General features: G+C 42.9%; 1 protein-coding gene across 7 annotated transcripts in view; it reads right to left on the reverse strand.

The window, feature by feature from the left end:
* Positions 1–18,607, reverse strand: part of NSMF (NMDA receptor synaptonuclear signaling and neuronal migration factor) — a 137,163-nt gene that overhangs the window by 117,133 nt on the left and 1,423 nt on the right. For 6 of the 7 annotated variants that reach the window (XM_029612180.1, XM_029612185.1, XM_029612183.1 and 3 more), the window contains exon 2: positions 2,870–2,931. In XM_029612180.1, coding sequence (XP_029468040.1) covers positions 2,870–2,931 — 62 coding nt within the window. The remainder of the gene's footprint in view (positions 1–2,869; positions 2,932–18,607) is intronic. The other variant, XM_029612184.1, reaches the window with a different exon arrangement.

Consider the following 18,607-nt stretch of genomic DNA (forward strand, 5'->3'; position numbering starts at 1 on the left):
CCAACATCTCTAATCTCTCTTCTCTACCCCCTGCCCAGCAGCCCAATATCACTTTAATCTCTTTACACCTCCCATCTCCACACCCCACCTATCAAGCATCATATTCCTCCCTATCCACCCAACACCTCACTTTGTACACTGCACCCCCACAGCACTCTCCCTTTCCACCCCTACCCATCCAGCACACTTCTTCTCCATCCCACTACTTCCTACCCACCCTGTCTCTCTCTGCCCTCTCACCTGCCCAGCAGTCTCTCTCTCCAACCCTTCCCTATACTTATCTCTCTCACCACCCCATTCACAGCTACCCAGCATGCATTCTGTTTTCTCTCACCTTCTAATGGTGTCAACTCCAAACCTCGCCCTCTCTTCAGCCTCTAACAGGATGAGTTTTGCTAGCCAGGCAGTCTCATTTCTTCCACCACTGGCATCATAAGCTCTGCCAGCAGCCTGCACCCTCCTCCCATCCTCAGCAGCTGGTAGGATGAGCTCTGCCAGCCACTACAGACCTTCTTTTCGCTTTGGCCACTGATGGGATGAACTTTGCCAGCCATCCCTAGATCATCTTCCCTCTTTAGCTGCTGGTGGGACGAGCGCTGCCAAAACGGTCCAGTGCCAGCACCGCAAGCTTTTTTAAAACTCGTGGGCCAGTATGTCCGATATCTGACATCAGCAGTCAGGAAGTACTGAACGACGAGTGCTGCACCCAGAGATTTCTGGGATTTTTGCTGTCCTAGGCAGCCGGCAAGTTTGTCTATTGGAACTGGCCCTGGGTCAGGTTCTGCATTCCTTTAGTTCACCCCAAGCAATTATACTGTCCAGGAGCTGTTACACTTTTGCACAGGCAGCGCTGCATATTTTGTGTAGCACTATAGAAATGTTAAGTAGTAGTAAGTAGTACATTATTCCTGATGGAGGTGCTCTTATGTTTCTTCAGCCACACTCTGCCGAAGCCATGTCAGCGTATGCCTGTGGCTGGCAAAGGACAGCTTCGATCATAATTTAAAACTTATTTTAAATAGTAGTCCAAACTAGAAATCAATGAACTTGTTGGATGATTTAGAACACTGTTAAAAATGAAAATCAAAAAAGATTAAAAGAAAATGGCTCGACATGAAGCAGTCATTTAAATAGGTCAGTGCAGTCTCAAAGTGCTTTTTTTAAATCAAGGAATTTTAATGCTCCTGAAAGCACTAATGTGTGGCAGCCACTGGCTGGATGGGCCCACATGCACTGGTTTGATTGAAGAGGCCCCTCCTTCAACCCATGTTCAGGCACATAGTAGAGAAGGTAAATTTAGTGTGTGATCTCTAAGGGTAGGACTTGTGTCTGACACAGAATAGCTCGAGACCTATCATGCCAGCACTGCACTAGCATTTCATGTAATCACACTATCTAAGCCTAATGTAATCCACCTTGTGCCCAATTTAGGCAGATAAATAAAATAAATATTAGTAGGGGGGTCAAGAAATGGCATAGCACAGTTATAGTATGAACACTTACTTTAGAAAGACGGCAAATGTTTCTTGTTTTTTCACTTTTTTGTGGCATGCAGCTAAAAACAGCAACACTACTCAAGAACACCATCGTTTATACATAAACACTCATCTGCAGTACAAAGAGTTGGCAGGGCTAAACCAAAGAAAACAGTCAAGCAAGAGTCAACTCAGAGCAAAGATGCGCTCCTTACAGATATAGCTGAAACTAGGGTCAGCAGGATTTGTATCCAATGTAAAAGCCCTGGGAAAGCTGCAGTGAAGTCTGCAGTCCTCACTGAATGTTCTGCCCAGCTCAACTTATTGAAAACCTCTGCAGGAATGGAGTTGTGGCCTCTGATTATCTTAACCATCTCAGTTCCTGGGACGATCACAATAAGCCTGATCTCTGAATATTGAACTCTAGCTTGGCTCTTTTTTTTTTGGCTCCTGCTTCCCTAATTCAGTTCTAGCTCTGAATTTTCCGGCTTGCTCATGCACACACACACACTCACGCCTGTGTGCACACGTATGTCAGCTGAGAATAAATGGCCTTTTTTTGTTGTTGTTTGTAACACTGTGGCACTAATACGCTGACAGCATGGGAATAGGATTGCTTTTCCCATGAGGCTTAATATTAATGTCTCTGGCATGTTCTCACATAAGCTGCGAACTGGCTCTGAAAGGACTGCATTGTTTTCCATATTTTTCAGCCCTAATGCAGGTCTTGCACAAAAACTGCTTTGCTTTACCCATAAAGCGATATGAATCCAGGCTACTTTATCTCATTAAAAAACAGTCTGTAAACTATCTTTTTTTGTTTTATAAAAAAAAAAAAAAAGACTGGGCATAAATGCTGTAAATAAATTAAATAAACTGTTTCCACGCGGTTTCCTCCTATTAATTTTTTTTCTGGCTTGAAAGTCACTGTTATCGATGGACAGAGAGAAAACAGCATCTTTCACTGTCAAACAGCAACTAAGATTTTCCAACTAGCATTCTGGAAACCTGCATGAAGGTTTATTTTCAGTTTCTTCCTTACTACGATGTGTTACATCAAGGCTCATTTATCATCTGTAGATTCTGCTAAAAGACACAAAACTCATATTATACCTCTGGTCACAATTTCACCCTTTGAATTGGATCAGGTCTTTCCCATAGTGAGAAACAGTGAAATCACACTAAAACTTGTCCTGCTTTATTCGATGAATGAGAGTAGGAACTCCTGGGGTTCTCTGCCGTGTGGGAAGGGCAATTATTCTCAGTTCTGAGGTTATACCATCTTCTAAACAAAGACTTTTACCCCTCCCCTCCCCCCCTCAGAGGACATGGCAGCTGCACATGTCCCACAGACACAGGAGAAAAAAAAATGCAGGGTGAAGGGCACAGCTTACCTGACCCATTCTTGCCCTCGGGATGGTTCTGGGAAAGATACTCTCCAAATGCCCGTGCTGCACTAGGTCCCAGAAATCCAGACGAAACCAGAGAGACAGAAAGGGAAGAGATTGGAAATACATTACAAAGAACTTGGATGCATCTGCAGTTACAATATAATCAACTCCATGCAGACTCCAACATCAATAACATTACCGAAGACCCCTCACAGTTGCAAGGTTATTGATTTTCATGGGATTAACTTCAGCAGAGCAAGATTATCTCTGTCTTCTCATTATTATTAATAATATATATTATATACACATACACCAAAAACCCCACCAAAGAGAAAAAAAAAGCACTAATGATAAATATAAAAAAATGTTTTTATAGAAAGTTCTTTTTTGGTGTATTTCTCAAGTACTTGATTTTGCATACATTTTAGCCCCGTATTTTGTTTTAGACAGGTAGATGATCAAAATACACTCCAAAGGAATGGGGAAAGAGCACCTTGTGTAAATAAACGCAGTAATCTAAAAATAAATCTTTATTAATATTATTCAAAATGAATACAATAAAAGAACACCTCAGCACTGCTAGATATAGCACATCAAACAACCACACGTGCCCCTATGTGATGCATAGGTTTGACAATCGGATATGAGTGAGTATTTCCCTGTCTATATACGACTCAAACACTAATTAAATATGGCAATTACTCACATGCTAAATGTAAGTAGCATTACAATATTATTACAGTATGATTAACTCAAAAATGTATATATGGACATTGCAAATGTTTATCAGAAAGCAATAACAATGTGCTGAAAATGCCAGCAATTAGCAAAATCATATAGTTTCAATGTTGTTACAATATGGTTAACGTAAACCTGTATATATGAACATTACAAATGTTTGTTATTGCTTTGTGATATACAATGTTACAAGTACTACCTCAAAGCACTTGCTCAAGATTATATAGAACAAAAAGCCTGATACAGCAGTACATGTGAGCAATATTACATTTATTCAATAACCAGCTAGAAAATTACCCATAAGAATGGTGTTCCTCCTGGGTATGATGTCAAATACCCTCGCCAAATGCAGCTTCCTCAGGGGGAAACCCTGACATACTGGACACCCAAAAAATCTCGTGAGGCTTCAATCATGCCGAAGCAGGGGCATATATACAGGTTTACGTTAAACATAATTTAACAGCATTGAAACTATATGATTTTGCTAATTGCTGGCATTTTCAGCACATTGTTATTGCTTTCTGATAAACATTTGCAATGTCCATATATACATTTTTGAGTTAATCATACTGTAATAACATTGTAATAGAAACATAGAAATGACGGCAGAAGAAGACCAAACGGCCCATCCAGTCTGCCCAGCAAGCTTTTGCACTTTTTTTTTCTCTCACATACTTATCTGTTTCTGTTGGCTCTTAGTAACCTTTTTTTATTCTATTTCCCTTCCACCCCCGCCATTAATGTAGAGAGCAGTGTTGGAACTGCATCTAAGTGAAATAGCTTAATTTAGTTAGGGGTATTAACCACCACAATAAGCAAGCTGCACCCATGCTTATCTGTTTATTCAGACTGTGTAATTCAGTCCTTGTTGATTGTTGCCTGAATATAGTTCCACCTTTCTTCATTCCCCCCTGCCATTGAAGCAGAGAGCCATGCTGGCTATGCATTGAAAGTGAAGTATCAGTCCTGCTCCCCCGCTGTTGAAGCAGAGGGCCATGCTGGATATGCGTGAAGTGTCAAACTTCCTCCCCTGCCGTTGAAGCAGAGAGCTATGCTGGCTTTGCATTGAAAGTGAAATATCAGACTTGCTCCCCTGCGTTGAAGCAGAGGGCTATGCTGGATATGCGTGAATTGTCAAAATTTCCTCCCCTGCCGTTGAAGCAGAGAGCTATGCTGGATATGTGTAAAGTGTCAAACTTCCTCCCCTGTCGTTGAAGCAGAGAGCTATGCTACATACATTTGGAATGTGAGTAATTGCCATATATTTAATTAGTGTTTGAATAGTATATAGACAGGGAAATACTCATATCTGATTGTCAAACCTATGCATACACATAGGGGCACGTGTAGTTGTTTGATGTGATATATCTAGCAGTGCTAAGGTGTTCTTTTATTGTATTCATTTTGAATAATATTAATAAAGATTTATTTTTAGATTGTTACTACATTTATTTACACAAGTGCTCTTTTCCCATTCCTTTGGAGTGTATTTTGGTCTGTTTGTTGAGCACCTTATATAATTACATATTACCTGATGTGTGTGTGTGTGTGTGTATATATATATATATATATATATATATATATATACATACATACTTTTTATAAACACAAATACCTCATCCTGTAATGCTGTTACTTTTTTCATGACTATTTATTTTATTTATTTGTGTTTTTTCTTGACCGACCATCATCAGAGATATCATGCCGGTTTACATGTAACAAGGGTAAACAATAAAGCAGGAAGAGAGCAGTTACAAAAAAACAGGATAACAGAGAACTGGGAAGTGCAGAGACAGTTGCACGGGGAAGCGAAAGCTTAAGGCTAGAAACATCAAAGAAAACTTATGTACATCAAAAAGATTCCCAACATTATGACGAGACGGGAGAGCCAATGTCTCATATCTAGTACGTGTGGGCAGGTTAACAGGGCGGAGAGCCACACCCGAGGTGTGGACAAGTGTTATCTACGGGCAAACTTATCATGGTTACTCTGGTGGGGTAAGGAAAAAAGTTTGACAGCGGGAATTAGAAAGGGGGGAAGTCGCGTATTTATTTAAGGGTAGGCTTGTTTAAAGAGCCATGTTGTGAGTTTTGATTTAAACTTATGTGCACACTGCTCTAGTCTAAGTTCCGGTGGCAAGAAGCTCCAGGCATAGGGGCCGGAAATTGAGAAGGCCCGCTCTTTTGTAGATTTGAGGTGAATATGTTTAGGGGGGAGGGTGTAGAGGATACCTGTGTGGGAAGATCTCGAATGTCTGGTGGGGGTAAGGTAGCGGATAGTATCTTTCATCCAGTGCATGTTTTCCTTGTGGAGTGTTTTGTGCATTATAGTGAGAGACTTGTAAGTTATGCGTTGTTGAATGGGGAGCCAGTGTAGGTCTTTGCACTACTAAGGATCTTTAAACACTGAAAGATAAGACTACAATTCACTTTGAAGTACACTTCAGTGATTCACTTGAAAAGGTGCCGATTTGTCACAGAGGTGCACTGTGCAGTGACAGCACTGAAAAGGGGCTGGTCTGTCAAAAGAGCACTCACTGTAGTGATGACACTGACAGAGGAAGCCGTAACATGCATGTCTCAGAAAGCTCTGACTTGAGAATTAAATCACTGTCATCAAGTGAGGCGTCTCTCCGTGCATACTGGGTATGAGTCTACCAAATGCTCTTGCAATCCAGCAAAGAAATATTTCCAGGTCGAAACCAGAAGGATTTCAACTTGCTGGTATCTTTCACTTTATTCAATGAGTACAAGCACACCTGCCTGGGATGACAAATGATAGGAGCTGATATACAAGGACTACTCTGACTTTTGTCTCAAAGATCTCCCTTTCAGTGACTCTGTAGATCAAACTATTTCTTAGGCCTAGGGAGACTGTTCTACCATAAAGACACATACTCCATGCCTCACTTTAATATTACAATCCTTTCAAACTTCAAATATGCCATCACTTAATGCCCCAGATCTCTGAGGCCTCCGACAGCTAGAATCTCTAATTCAGCTCACTCTGCAGTGAGGAAAAAGGCATAGCTGAGCCATTTTCCTCACTGTGTAAGCACATAGGGTGTATGCAGGTTGCAGAAAAGGAGTGTTGATTAGACAATAATGCAGTACAATAAACAGAGAAGCACAAGTTAGCATTTTTTTCCCACATTAATGCTGCCCGACTCCCAGCAGCACCAGCCCAGGAGAGTTTGCCCTTGTTAGATATCTTAACAACTAAGCAGGATTAGATGTGGTGGTTACTACCTGGATGAAGGATCACCAGGGAAGACCGAGTGCTGTGGCCTGCAGAGCGCAATAGCAAACTCTGCAATATTCACTGGCACTATAGATGAAAAAGAATAGGAAAAAAAACAAGACACAAACAATGTGTCTTACTCTTAAACTCTGTCTGACATTAGAGACATGTAGGTCGGGGCAAGTGTATTAAACTCTGATTTTTAAGTCTTAAAAATATGAGCGCAAAGCTGCCTGCCAGGGAGCATGTAAGGAACTCCCTCAGAATACCTTAAAGGACAGGGTACAGCAATCTGTACCAGTCCTCCCTAACTCTCAGGCCTGCAAGAAATTCTGGGATAGGGTGGAGACCAGGGCCAGAGGGATGAAGGAGGCCTAGGGAGAAAGGCAGAAGCCTTGAGAATACAAATTGCAAGTTATGATTGTTTTTGATGAAGTGCTCAAACCAGCTAACTGCTGTTTTTTATTGCTTAACAATAAAGATACTTATAAAGATTATTGCCAAGAATCCAGCTTGGAGTCTGTTCTCCTGCTAGTCCTGACCGCTTATCATCACATTTTTGTCATTTTGTGATCCTGGGAAGTCACTTTATCTCCCTATAGCTTAGTTTACTAACATTTCATTATTATTAACCTAGAGGTCCATATTCAGACACAGTCCACAAGCAAAGTTAGCTAGATAAAAATATCCAGCTAACTTTGGAGATATATTCAACAGTGCAGCCATATTACTAAATATTGCCAACTATTTTAAAGTTAGCCAGCTAACTTAAGGACAGCTCTTTGGCCCAACCAGATTTAGCTGGCTAAGCCATCCAGCTAACTGAATATCGGAGTTAGCCGGCTAGCTTAACCGGCTAACTCCTTCTCCCAGTTATGCCCCTGGAATGCCCCTAAATTAGCTGGCTAAATTCTAGCCTCCTATCTTATTAGCCGGTTAGAATTTAGCTGAATATGTGCCCAAATATTCATAAACGGGCCGATACAGTACAATGCGCTCCGACGGAGCGCACTGTTAACCCTCAATTGGATGCACGTTTGACGCGCTAGTGTTACCCCTTATTCAGTAAGGGGCCGAAAACGCGCATCCAACCCCACCGAACCTAATAGCGCCCGCAACATGCAAATTCATGTTGATGGCCCTATTAGGTATTCCTGCGCAATTCAGAAAGGAAAATGTGCAGCCAAGCCGCACATTTTACTTTCAGAAATTAGTGCCTACCCAAAGGTAGGCGCTAATTTCTTTCGGCACTTAATATCATGGCGATATTAAGTCGGAGGTCCCGAAAGTTACCAAAAGTAAAAAAAAAAAAATTTGAAGTCGGCCCGCGGCTCGAAAACCAGACGCTCAATTTTGCCAGCGTCCGGTTTCCAAACCCATGGCTGTCAGCGGGCTCGAGAACCGACACCGGCAAAATTGAGCGTCGGCTGTCAAACCCGCTGACAGCCGCCGCTCCGGTCCAAAAGGAGCGCTAGGGACGCGCTAGTGTCCCTAGCGCCTCCTTTTACCTGTTTTTACCGCCGGACCTAATTTGCATACTGAATCGCGCGCACAGGAGAGTGGGCATTCACCCGCTCTCCCGCGGACTTTACTGTATCGGCCCGTTAGTTAGCTAATTTCAGAGTTAACCAGCTAAATGCGTTTAAATATGGACCTCCAAGTTTCTTCTCCCTTTGCTCGTCATCTATGTCCCAGAAATCTGCTTCCAAACCATCCATTCCAAAGGTGACTGCATGTACTAAAAACTGTAATGCTATGATTTTGTTTCGATGGCTGAAAAGCTCTATATAAACCCAGATTTTATTTTTAAAACGAAATAAGATACACTTTTCCCATATGGAACCCCCCCCATCCCTATCCCGCCCTTCTGGTTGTCTTCAGAACATAGAAATACAGAAACTCTGCCCTTCATTACAGCTATCCAAGTCACAGAATAAAATTATTAAAATATCTAGCAGACTTCAATAATATGCAAGGAGATATCATTTGCACTTGGAGCTCAGGAGCATCCCAATTGCTGTGATCCAGGTATAGGGTCTGAGCCATGAACTGAGGATAGGTCCCCTTCTTGGCCTTTTGACTGAGAATCTTACAATATAGGGTGATTCACATCCTACCGCTTGACATCCTAGTGGGGAGATATTTATGTTCCAACCTTTGCTATAGCAAGAAAATTAGGCCTCCTAGCATGAGAGAAGCATTATGCACAGGGTGAATGAGAGGGCTGCAAAACAAAACTCTATAAACTTCTAACTGTCCAAATTGTTTGGCATGCATCTATTTTATCAGAAGAGGCATTTCTCATCAGAAATATTAACAGAAGAATTACTACTACTACTACTGATCACTTCTAGAGAGCTACTAGACATACAGATAAGAGACAGTCTCTTCTCCATAGAGCTTGCAGTGCAATCAAGACAGTTAACACAAAAAAAGGCTTCAGGAAATCTGTTTATTACAGTAAATATGGTTAAAATCAATAAGGCTAGGATTAGGGAGAGCAACAAAGAGAGAAAGCAGGATACCAACCCAGGAATGCTGTTCCAGGCATACAGTGCAGCAAGATGGAAAGCGCAGAGTAGGGATTTGTAAATGGAGGAGAAGGGTGCAGATAAGAGCCATTTGATAGATGAATGGAGGTGGCAAGGAGGAATGTAAGGGGGAACAAGAGAGGAGAGGTAACGAGGAGCTGCAGAATACATGCATTTCTAGATGAGGAGGAAAAGATTGAATAGGAACTCATCTAGTCACCTAAGAAGAGAGTGTCATGGTTGTGACGGCACTGGAGGAAGATAATTTATGCAGCTGAATTTCGAATGAATTGTAGTGGAGAAAGATGGTTTGGTGGGAGACCTGTGAAGAGAAGGTTTCAGTAATCTACACAGGTGATTATGAGAGGATAAGGGTTTTGTTTAGGATGGGTTTTGGTGAAAGAAGTATTTTAGCAAAGTTTTGTATGTGCATGTTGTGTAATGCTATAGTAAGGTCAAGTAGTAATAGTAGTGTGCAGAGAAGAAGCAAGAAAAGTCAAACATGTCCTCAAGACTGAGGGTTGTGGGGACTGGGACAATGACAACGCTATCCACAGAGACAGAAAAAAAAAAGGGGAAGTGAGTTTGGGAAGAGAGGTAAAAAATTCTGTCTTGGCCATTTAAGTTTGAAAGAGTGATGAGATATCCAGGTGGTAATGTTGGACAAGTAGGTTGAAACCTGGGATTGTATTCTGGGTCAAAATGCTGATACAGAAAGGCAGATCTGGGAGTAATTGGCACAAAATAGTACTAAAAGCCATGAGAGATGATCAGATCACCAAGGGAATGAGTATAGAGTGAGAAGAGAAGAGAGCTCAGGACAGAGCCCTGAGGCACATCGACTGATAATGGGATTGAGAGGGGGGTAGAATCCACCAGAGGATACATTAACAAAGTCATGGGGAGAAAGGGTCTATCAGAGGATATCAAAAGTGTGATGGGAGAAATAAGAGGAAAAGCCAAGACAGAATGGAATCCTAAAATCCAAATGAGGACAGAGTATCAAGGAATAGCTAGTGATTAATGGTATCGAAAGCAGCAGATAAGTCAAGGAGGATGAGGATCTTATAAAGGCCCCTGGCCTTGGTCATGAAGAGGTAACTGGAGACTTTGGCCAGAGCTGGCTCCACAGAATTGTATTTAGACATTTTACATGCTGTCGTTCCATGTCAAGATCACAACGGTTTACAAAACTAACGATCATAGCTATGAATCAACTGGTAGCAGAGGTAGTATTCAGATTGCAGGGAGTGGAAGCCAGAAAGATTGGAACGGTTCAAGACTATCTTGAAATTAAAGAACGTCAAAGAAGGACGTGGCCAGCAGGATCAAGTAGCTTGGATGCAGGGGATGAGGGTTAGCAGGACAGGTTCACAGGGTCCAGTGAACGTTTCTGAAGAGTGCTATAATCATGGCATGTTTGAAGGCTGCAGTGACTGAGGACGTGACATATGGAGGGGATGACTGCAGGGGAGATAATTGTAGAGCTGGGTGGGAATGGAGGCAGAGGAACAGGTAGTGAGTTTGGAAGGGGCCATTGTCCTCCTCTGCAAGTTCAGAAAAGGAAGAAAGGGTGACAAAGACCAAGGGGAAGAGAAAGGCAAAGGACTGAAGTAGGGGGAGTTAGAGGGGGAAGTCAAGGAATATTGGGAAGCTTGTCATAGAAGATATCAACCATAGGCTGGACAGAGACTGAAGCGGAGGAGGGTGAAGAGACGGCAGGGGTTAGAAACAAGGCTGTCTTGCAGCTGGACACAGCAGTCTTGTTTAGCGAGTGCAACAGCAGACTGGAAGGAGGTGAGCATGAATTTGAAATGGGGGAAGTCAGCGTGGGAGCAGGATTATGACCAGAGATCAGGTGCAGGAATGTAGGAAATAGCTTTGGAAGTGAGCCAAGGTTGAAGTTTTACATACAAAACACTAAAAAAAGAAGAAGAAGAAGAAGAGGTGACATTAGAACACTTTATTTAAAGTAGTACTCATTGTTATCATTTAGAACTAGAAGTGAAATTGAATAGCTGGGGAGGACTGCTGGCACAGGAGGCAACCCTCATGCAGAACTAGAGGCTGGAGAAGCTTCCTAAAAGCTGCAGCTTCATTTCTTCACAGGATACAACCTGATTTTAAAAAGAAGATATTTTCTCTTCCTGCTGTTCGAAGTTACCAGCTGAGGCGACATGAATGTCTTTTGTAACAGTGGAGGCAGAAAGGTTGCATTCTCCTGCTCCTATCCATCCAGAGACGCCTAAAATAAACCCCAGTGCGCTTATAACCTAATTATATATTAATACAGGACTGCAGGTCCCAGGAGTCTGAGGTCAGGTTTCAGAAACTGGGAGTGAGATCGCTGATAAACGAATGTGACTGATCTGCAACACCCAAGCTCTGACTATTGTCTCTTTATAGCAGAATCAGCACAACTTTGCTCTCTCAGTGCAGAGGGAGGGTCTAGGACACATTTTGAGTCCAATGTAATAAGATGAGAGTAAAACACGTGCGCTGAACTTCGGCACACATTTGTTTTAGTCATGTGCTGAAAATAGAGTTAACCGCCCGTCGCAGTCAACTAATGGTATGCATATACATCTGGAGTTTAAAAAAAAGCAAACTAATCCAAAAGACACGCACAAATCGAGCATAAATCCCGAATACAGGATCTCACACCACAAACCAGGTTTAGCTCCATAGACTAGCACTAGCCCCAGAAATTTTACTCCACCTCTGACCAGAAGTTAAATTTCCAACATCTCTCGTTTCTCAGCAAAGTTAGTGAGAAGCTGACCTTCAACAACTAATGAATCTCCTTCACACCACAAACTACTTGGACACCCACCAATCTGGGTTCAGCCCTCTTCACACCATGGAAACAGCCTTAACCTGCCTGGTAGATGACGTACGCCTATACTTAAATCAACAAGCCCTTCTAGTGCTCCTAGACCTCACAGCAGTGTCTGATACAGTCGACCATGAACAACTCCTATTCCGCCTGACTGAACTAGGGTATCTCCTTCACAACCCTGGTCTGGTTCAAATCCTTCCTCATAGTCTGCTCTCAGTCCATCTCCGTAGAACAGGCTTCCTCCACACCCTGCCTTCTGTCATGTGGGATGCCACAAGATTGTATCCTCTCCCCCACACTGTCCAATATCCTCCTGGCCCCCCTGGGTAAGCTCATCAGATCCTGCAAAACCCTCTTCTATATCTATGCCGATGATATTCAGCTCATCTGCACCCTGGATACTGACCCTGATTGAGCCATTCAGAATTTCATTACTTGCCTGATGAGGATTGCAGACTGGTTACACCTCAACAAACTGAAGCACTATGGATTGGTAAATCAGACCATTCTGCCGTCTGCTCTAAAATACTGCTAGAGGGAACTGTGATACCATTCTCCCACCAGGTCCGCAGTCTGGGATCATTGTAGACTCCAAGCTAATCATGGAAACTCAGCTCACCAAAGCTGCTTTTTTCCATCTTTGCCAACTTTGGCATCTCTGGATGCCCCTGCCTATGCCACCATTTATTTATTATTTTTATATACCGATATTCCTGTACAAAACTACAAATCATACCGGTTTACAGTGAACAAAAAACTTTGCAAAGGAGCATTACAAGGAACAATATAAGAGACAAGAACATAATTAAGGAACCATGGCTAAACAATTGTTAAACAAAGTTAATAGATAAACAAATACTTTTGAACTGGAAATGATAGATGATTCATTACTTAGAACATTAACAAGATTCAAATTAGGATAAATACTTAATAAAATCTGACTAACAAGATATACATCTTAAAGGCGGAATTAAACAGGTAAAGTAGACTTGATCAGGTCCGGACATGGAGACTGGTTACAGGGTGCGTCATGAACTAAATGAGATAGCTCTTTAAGAGAGGCTTGATTAAAGTTATAGCATTAGGTAGGATCAAAGGATTTCAAAATGAGAAACAAATATAAAAACATGGTGCAATGCGTTGGTCAGACTGGTCAAGGTATAAGCGGGAGTCTAGAAAGTGAGAAACATTATAAAGATATAATGCAATGTGTTGGTCCAACTGGTCAAAGGTATGAGCGGAAGTCTTCAATTCTGGGAATGTGAGCTGTAGTCCTTATTCTGGGAATGCAAGTTTGAAGAGCCATGTTTTGAGTTTTTTCTTGAATGAAAGGGGACATGGATCTTGACGGAGGTCCGGAGGGAGTGCATTCCATTGTGCAGAGCCTGCTATGGAGAGGGCTCGTTTCCTAAATGAGGTTTTTGCTGGGGGAACGTGTAATATGCCTTGATAAGCTCCTCTAATTGGTCTAATGGACTTATGAAGACGTGGCTGGATAGTAAGCTCGATTGGAGAGAGGTTGTGTAGGGCCTTATGAATTATGGTTAGGGCTTTGTAGAGAATTCTGAATTTGATCGGAAGCCAATGGAGGATATAAAGAATGAGAGAGATGTGTTCTCTTTTCTTTGTGTTCGTCAGGATCCTGGCGGCTGAATTCTGCAACATCTGCAGAGGTTTGATAGTATTTGCTGGAAGGCCGAGGAGCAGAGCATTGCAGTAATCAATTTTAGAGAAGAGTATAGATTGTAGTACCAGTCGGAAATCGTGAAAATGTAGGAGGGGTTTCAGTTTTTTTTAGGACTTGCAGTTTGAAAAAGCATTCCTTAGTGGTGTTGTTGACGAATTTTTTGAGGTTAAGTTGGTTATCCAATATGACGCCTAGATCTCTTACGTGGGGCGAGTGTTTGAGGTTAGAAGGATGTGGCGATATTGGAGCATTGAGAAGAAGGTTGTTGTCATCTCGGGAGATTATGAGGATTTCCATCTTATTGGTGTTTAGAACTAGGTTGAGACTGGTTAGGAGCATGTTAATTGATTGTAAGCAGCTGTTCCAGAAGCTAGGGTTTTATGTAGAGATTCGATGATGGGAATGAGAATTTGTATATCGTCTGCATAGAGATAATGAGTAAGCTTTAGCTTAGAGAGTAGGTGGCAGAGAGGTAGAAAGTAGATGTTGAAGAGGATTGGAGAGAGGGAAGACCCTTGCGGGACTCCAAAGTTGGAGCTGACCGGGTAAGATTCTTTATTGTTAATTTTGACCTTGAAAGCTCTGTTGTGGAGGAAGGATTTGAACCAGCTGAGAGCCGTACCAGAGATGCCTATATCTGCAAGGCGGTCTAGGAGAGATGTGTGGTTGACAGTGTCGAAGGCTGCAGTGCCTTCGACACGGTCACCATCATGCAAGCCTTTCTTATCTCCCAATTAGATAATTGCAACTCCCTCTATAAAGGCCTCCCCAAAACACTCCCTCACTATCTGAAACTTATCTAGAATACTGAAGCCTAGATCTTGCTCAATGCCAATAAATTTGAACAAGTCACTCCTCTGCTGAAAGCCCTCCACTGGTTGTCGATCTCTCATCATTCCATCTTCAAAATTCTGGTCCTGGCTTTCAAAGCCCTCAATGGCCTGGCCCCACCCCACCTAGCCAACTGACTCTCCCTATATACCCAGATTCATCCGCTACACATGCCTAACAGTTCCAGCCCCCAAGGAAAAGGCCTTTCTTGGCTCATTCCCAGCCCTTTGGAACTTCCTGCATCTGGTCATAAGATGCTTCACGGACGTGGTGACCTGTAAGAAGAACCTGAAAACATTGTTATTCATAGGTCTTCGGACCTTAGCGAAGGGTATTCTTGCTTCCTTACCTGACCTGAACTTACACTCCTTTTGGCTAAATTAGATGCATGAGGTTTGCTCAGGTTACCCTCTCTTTCCTTCTTTTAAATTTGATTGCTCTTCAGTTTTGTTACTCTCAGATGGTGCTCTCATATGATTGTTTCTCATTTGCTGTTCCAAATGATGATGCTCAGTTGATGTTCGGCATTTGGTAGGTTTCTTCTGTTGGTTCCCTCAAGTTGATGCTAATATCGTATCTATAGCTGTTTTTCAGGTTTATGTAAAATGCTCTTTTTACAGTTATAAGTGCAGACTCCCTTCTGCAGCATTTTAACATGCTTTGATCTCACCTGCTGTAAAAGCATGTAATAAATAAGTGATTGATTGATTAAGAAATCATGACCTAAACCTATGCACCTCTCCGCACTGAAGAGTAATATCTAATGCCTTCGTTAACATGGAGGAGTGCTAATTTGTGCATACAGTCACACTCACAGTTGTGCACATGTATTTTGTGCACTAAACCCCTTGTTAAAATCAGGAATAAAGTCGTGTGCACAGCCATGTGCATCTTATTGCATCAGGGCCTTTGCAAGCTCAAGCACAGTGCTCCGACTGAAGAAGATAAATGGGTTGGGTTTGTCAGCAGGTCTGTGACCCTGTCTGAAGATTGCAGGAATGGTTGCAGTGCAAAATCACATATTAGTGGGCAATTGTATAAAGCAATGACGCAGGTATTCAAATCTGCATGGCCTCAGGATATTTTCGCCTGAAGCATAGTCCAAGGTGTAATAATGCAGCGTTCCATTAGCTATATTGATCCTGTAAAACAGTGGATTCTTGGTTAGTCGCATCTGAAGAAGGGGCCCATGTGAGCTGGTAAACTACAATGGCTTTTGATCCAATGACACATTTCTCAACCTACGAAGAATCCCAGAGTTAATGTGAGAAGCATTTGAGACTCTCAGACCAAAAGATAGCGCAGAGTAGGTCTGTAGTGCAGGTGGAATGCTCTTGCTGGCTGCTACCATGGTTCTCTGATTGTGAAGCACCATTGAAGCTGCAGAGGACAGTGCTGGATGGCAGAAGAATAGCTTCACTTAAACTGTGCCAAATTCAAGAGAGGAACAGCAAATACAGCCTTCAAGGAGCAAAAACACACGGAAGCACTAACAATTTCTGTCTCACCATATCATCGTAGCCCCTGTGACATAGTAGGTCAAAGGCTATCGGCGCCATTTTGAGGCGAGGCAGGCCCGAAAGCCCGAGGGCACTGGAGGGAGAAATCCCTCGTGGGACCCCGCTGGACCACCAGGGATGTTATTAAGTCTTGGGGAGGGATCGGGATGGGGGGGGGGGTTGTATTACAGTAAAGTTTAATGCTTGGGGTGGTTTTTTATTTAAAAAAATAAAATGTGCCCTCCCCCCGTACAAACCCAAAAAACTAAATTTTCCTCGTAGTTCGGGGAAAATCAGTTCCGGGGTTTGGGGCCCCTGACCCACGACGAATTAGGCAATTTCATTGAAATTGCCTAATTCATGATAAACGAAGCACAACTCTACTATATAGTGTGTAAGACATGCTAACGAAGGGTTAACGTACCCAAAGCATGCAGAGCGCTCAGCTAACTCCGTATTATGAGTTCACTTCCAGCCCTGCTTTTTCTCTCCAAGTGTAATCTTTTCTTGGTTGGACTGCTTGGGCAGTGAGATGGAAGTCTGAATAACCGAACCCCCATAGTTCTATCCCGCCCCGCCCATCCTGGCCGGACACCGTAACATTACATACACAAGGAAAACGTGAGACATTAGTGGGATGCAAATGGTCGTAGTCATTTATTAGAATACCCTAACAGGGGAGTCTAATTCAGGGGCCAAGTCCTGCCATCATTGCCTTTTCTCAACCACCGGGCAGGTGCCAATATCTCAGATTCCTTCCACCAAAGCGGAACTGAAGGGGAGGGAGGGAGGAGCCCACGAGCCCCTGGACCAGTATTTGACCGCCATACTGGAGAGGTTCAGGCAGGCCACCATGCAGCAGGCCCTACCAGAGTCCCTCTCATATGTGCCTAGCCGTCAATCCGTCAAGGCACAATCCCCGGGCCAGACAGGCATCATCCGTGGCCAACCGCCAAGTGGTGGCCCCAAGGCTCCCTCTCTTCCTTACCAGCACCTCCCTGCTTCCTTTTAATGCCTCCAGTGTTACAATAGCCTTTCCTGGTCTCTGTCGCCACTGACACAGGGATCCCATCATGCGAGGGCCAGGAAGTAACCTTCCACCCACGCAGGACGGGCTCCCCCCATGCCAAACCTATCATTAACCTCTGCGTAGCCTGCAGAAACAAATCATCTCCTACATTTGACAAATGCGCCCCATCCGGAGCATACAATTCTGGACAATGTACGTCCACCCAGTCATGCCTCAAATGATAAGCCATCCATGCCTTGAATGGCCTTAGCTACCTGCCGATTGAACTTGGCATGGTATCGTCCCTGCCATCCAGTGCTCAACATTTTTTCCGCCTGGCTGCTCTAAATATCTTTTCATCCTTTGCACTGTTGCCGTACTGATTTTTGCAGATTAATTAGCACATCAATCATTTTGGGGAGAAGGGGGTGCAGTGATCCCATATTGTAAGGGATGGGGGAGAGGTGATGGCACTAATGGGAGTTAAAATTGCTGGGGCCAACCCTGGGAAGAGGAAACATTTCCAGTAAGTAACCTGAAGAATAAGACTTTTTTTTTTTTTTTTTTTTACAAAGCTAGTAGCTGGAAAATTGTTGGCTTTTATCATTTTAAAGGATTTTTGCTAAATCACAGATCTAGGACTTCATGAGCTGTGAGTTACAACTTCCCCTGCCTCCGAATCTGCATATTTAAAGAATTCGGGAGAAAGAAACAGGAGCAGGAACACAGAAGGAGCAGGATGTGCAACCCGGATACTAGGAGTAACCTCCTGCATGGTATTTGTAACCTTACCTTAGGAACACACAGCAAAATAGGCCCAGATTGCCAGATACCGGTGTGCCAATTGGCAAATATCATAGCTATATAATAGGCAGAAAAAGGTAAAGATATAAAATCAATTCTGCCGATATAGATATGAGGACACTATACAGTTTGTAAATATACTGTAGACACAGACATGTGATAGACACTATGAAACATTGTACAATAGCTACTCTCTACAATGCTGAATGATGGAGAGAGAATGTAGGGAGGGATGTCAGAAGATTTTGCAGAACAGGAGGATACAATGAGATATATAGAGACTATTATATCGGTAGTGGGCTGTAAAACAATCCGCATAAGGGACCCATGCCTTTTCCACAACCACAAACAGTGTGCGCCATTCTGCGAAATTCAGCCTTGTGCAAAAGATTACATAGCAGCAAATCTCCACCTGACCCAGAACCGAATATTTACCAAGTCAGTTCCAAACTTTTTTTTTTTTTTTTTTTTTTGCTGCATGTGGCAAAGATGTCATGGGCCAGACATATTTTGTTATTCAACCGTTTACACAGCTCGGGGATGCTTCAGAACAGAGGCCAAT

This window comes from Rhinatrema bivittatum, chromosome 8 (genome assembly GCF_901001135.1).
Source record: "Rhinatrema bivittatum chromosome 8, aRhiBiv1.1, whole genome shotgun sequence".
Taxonomy (NCBI): domain Eukaryota; kingdom Metazoa; phylum Chordata; class Amphibia; order Gymnophiona; family Rhinatrematidae; genus Rhinatrema; species Rhinatrema bivittatum.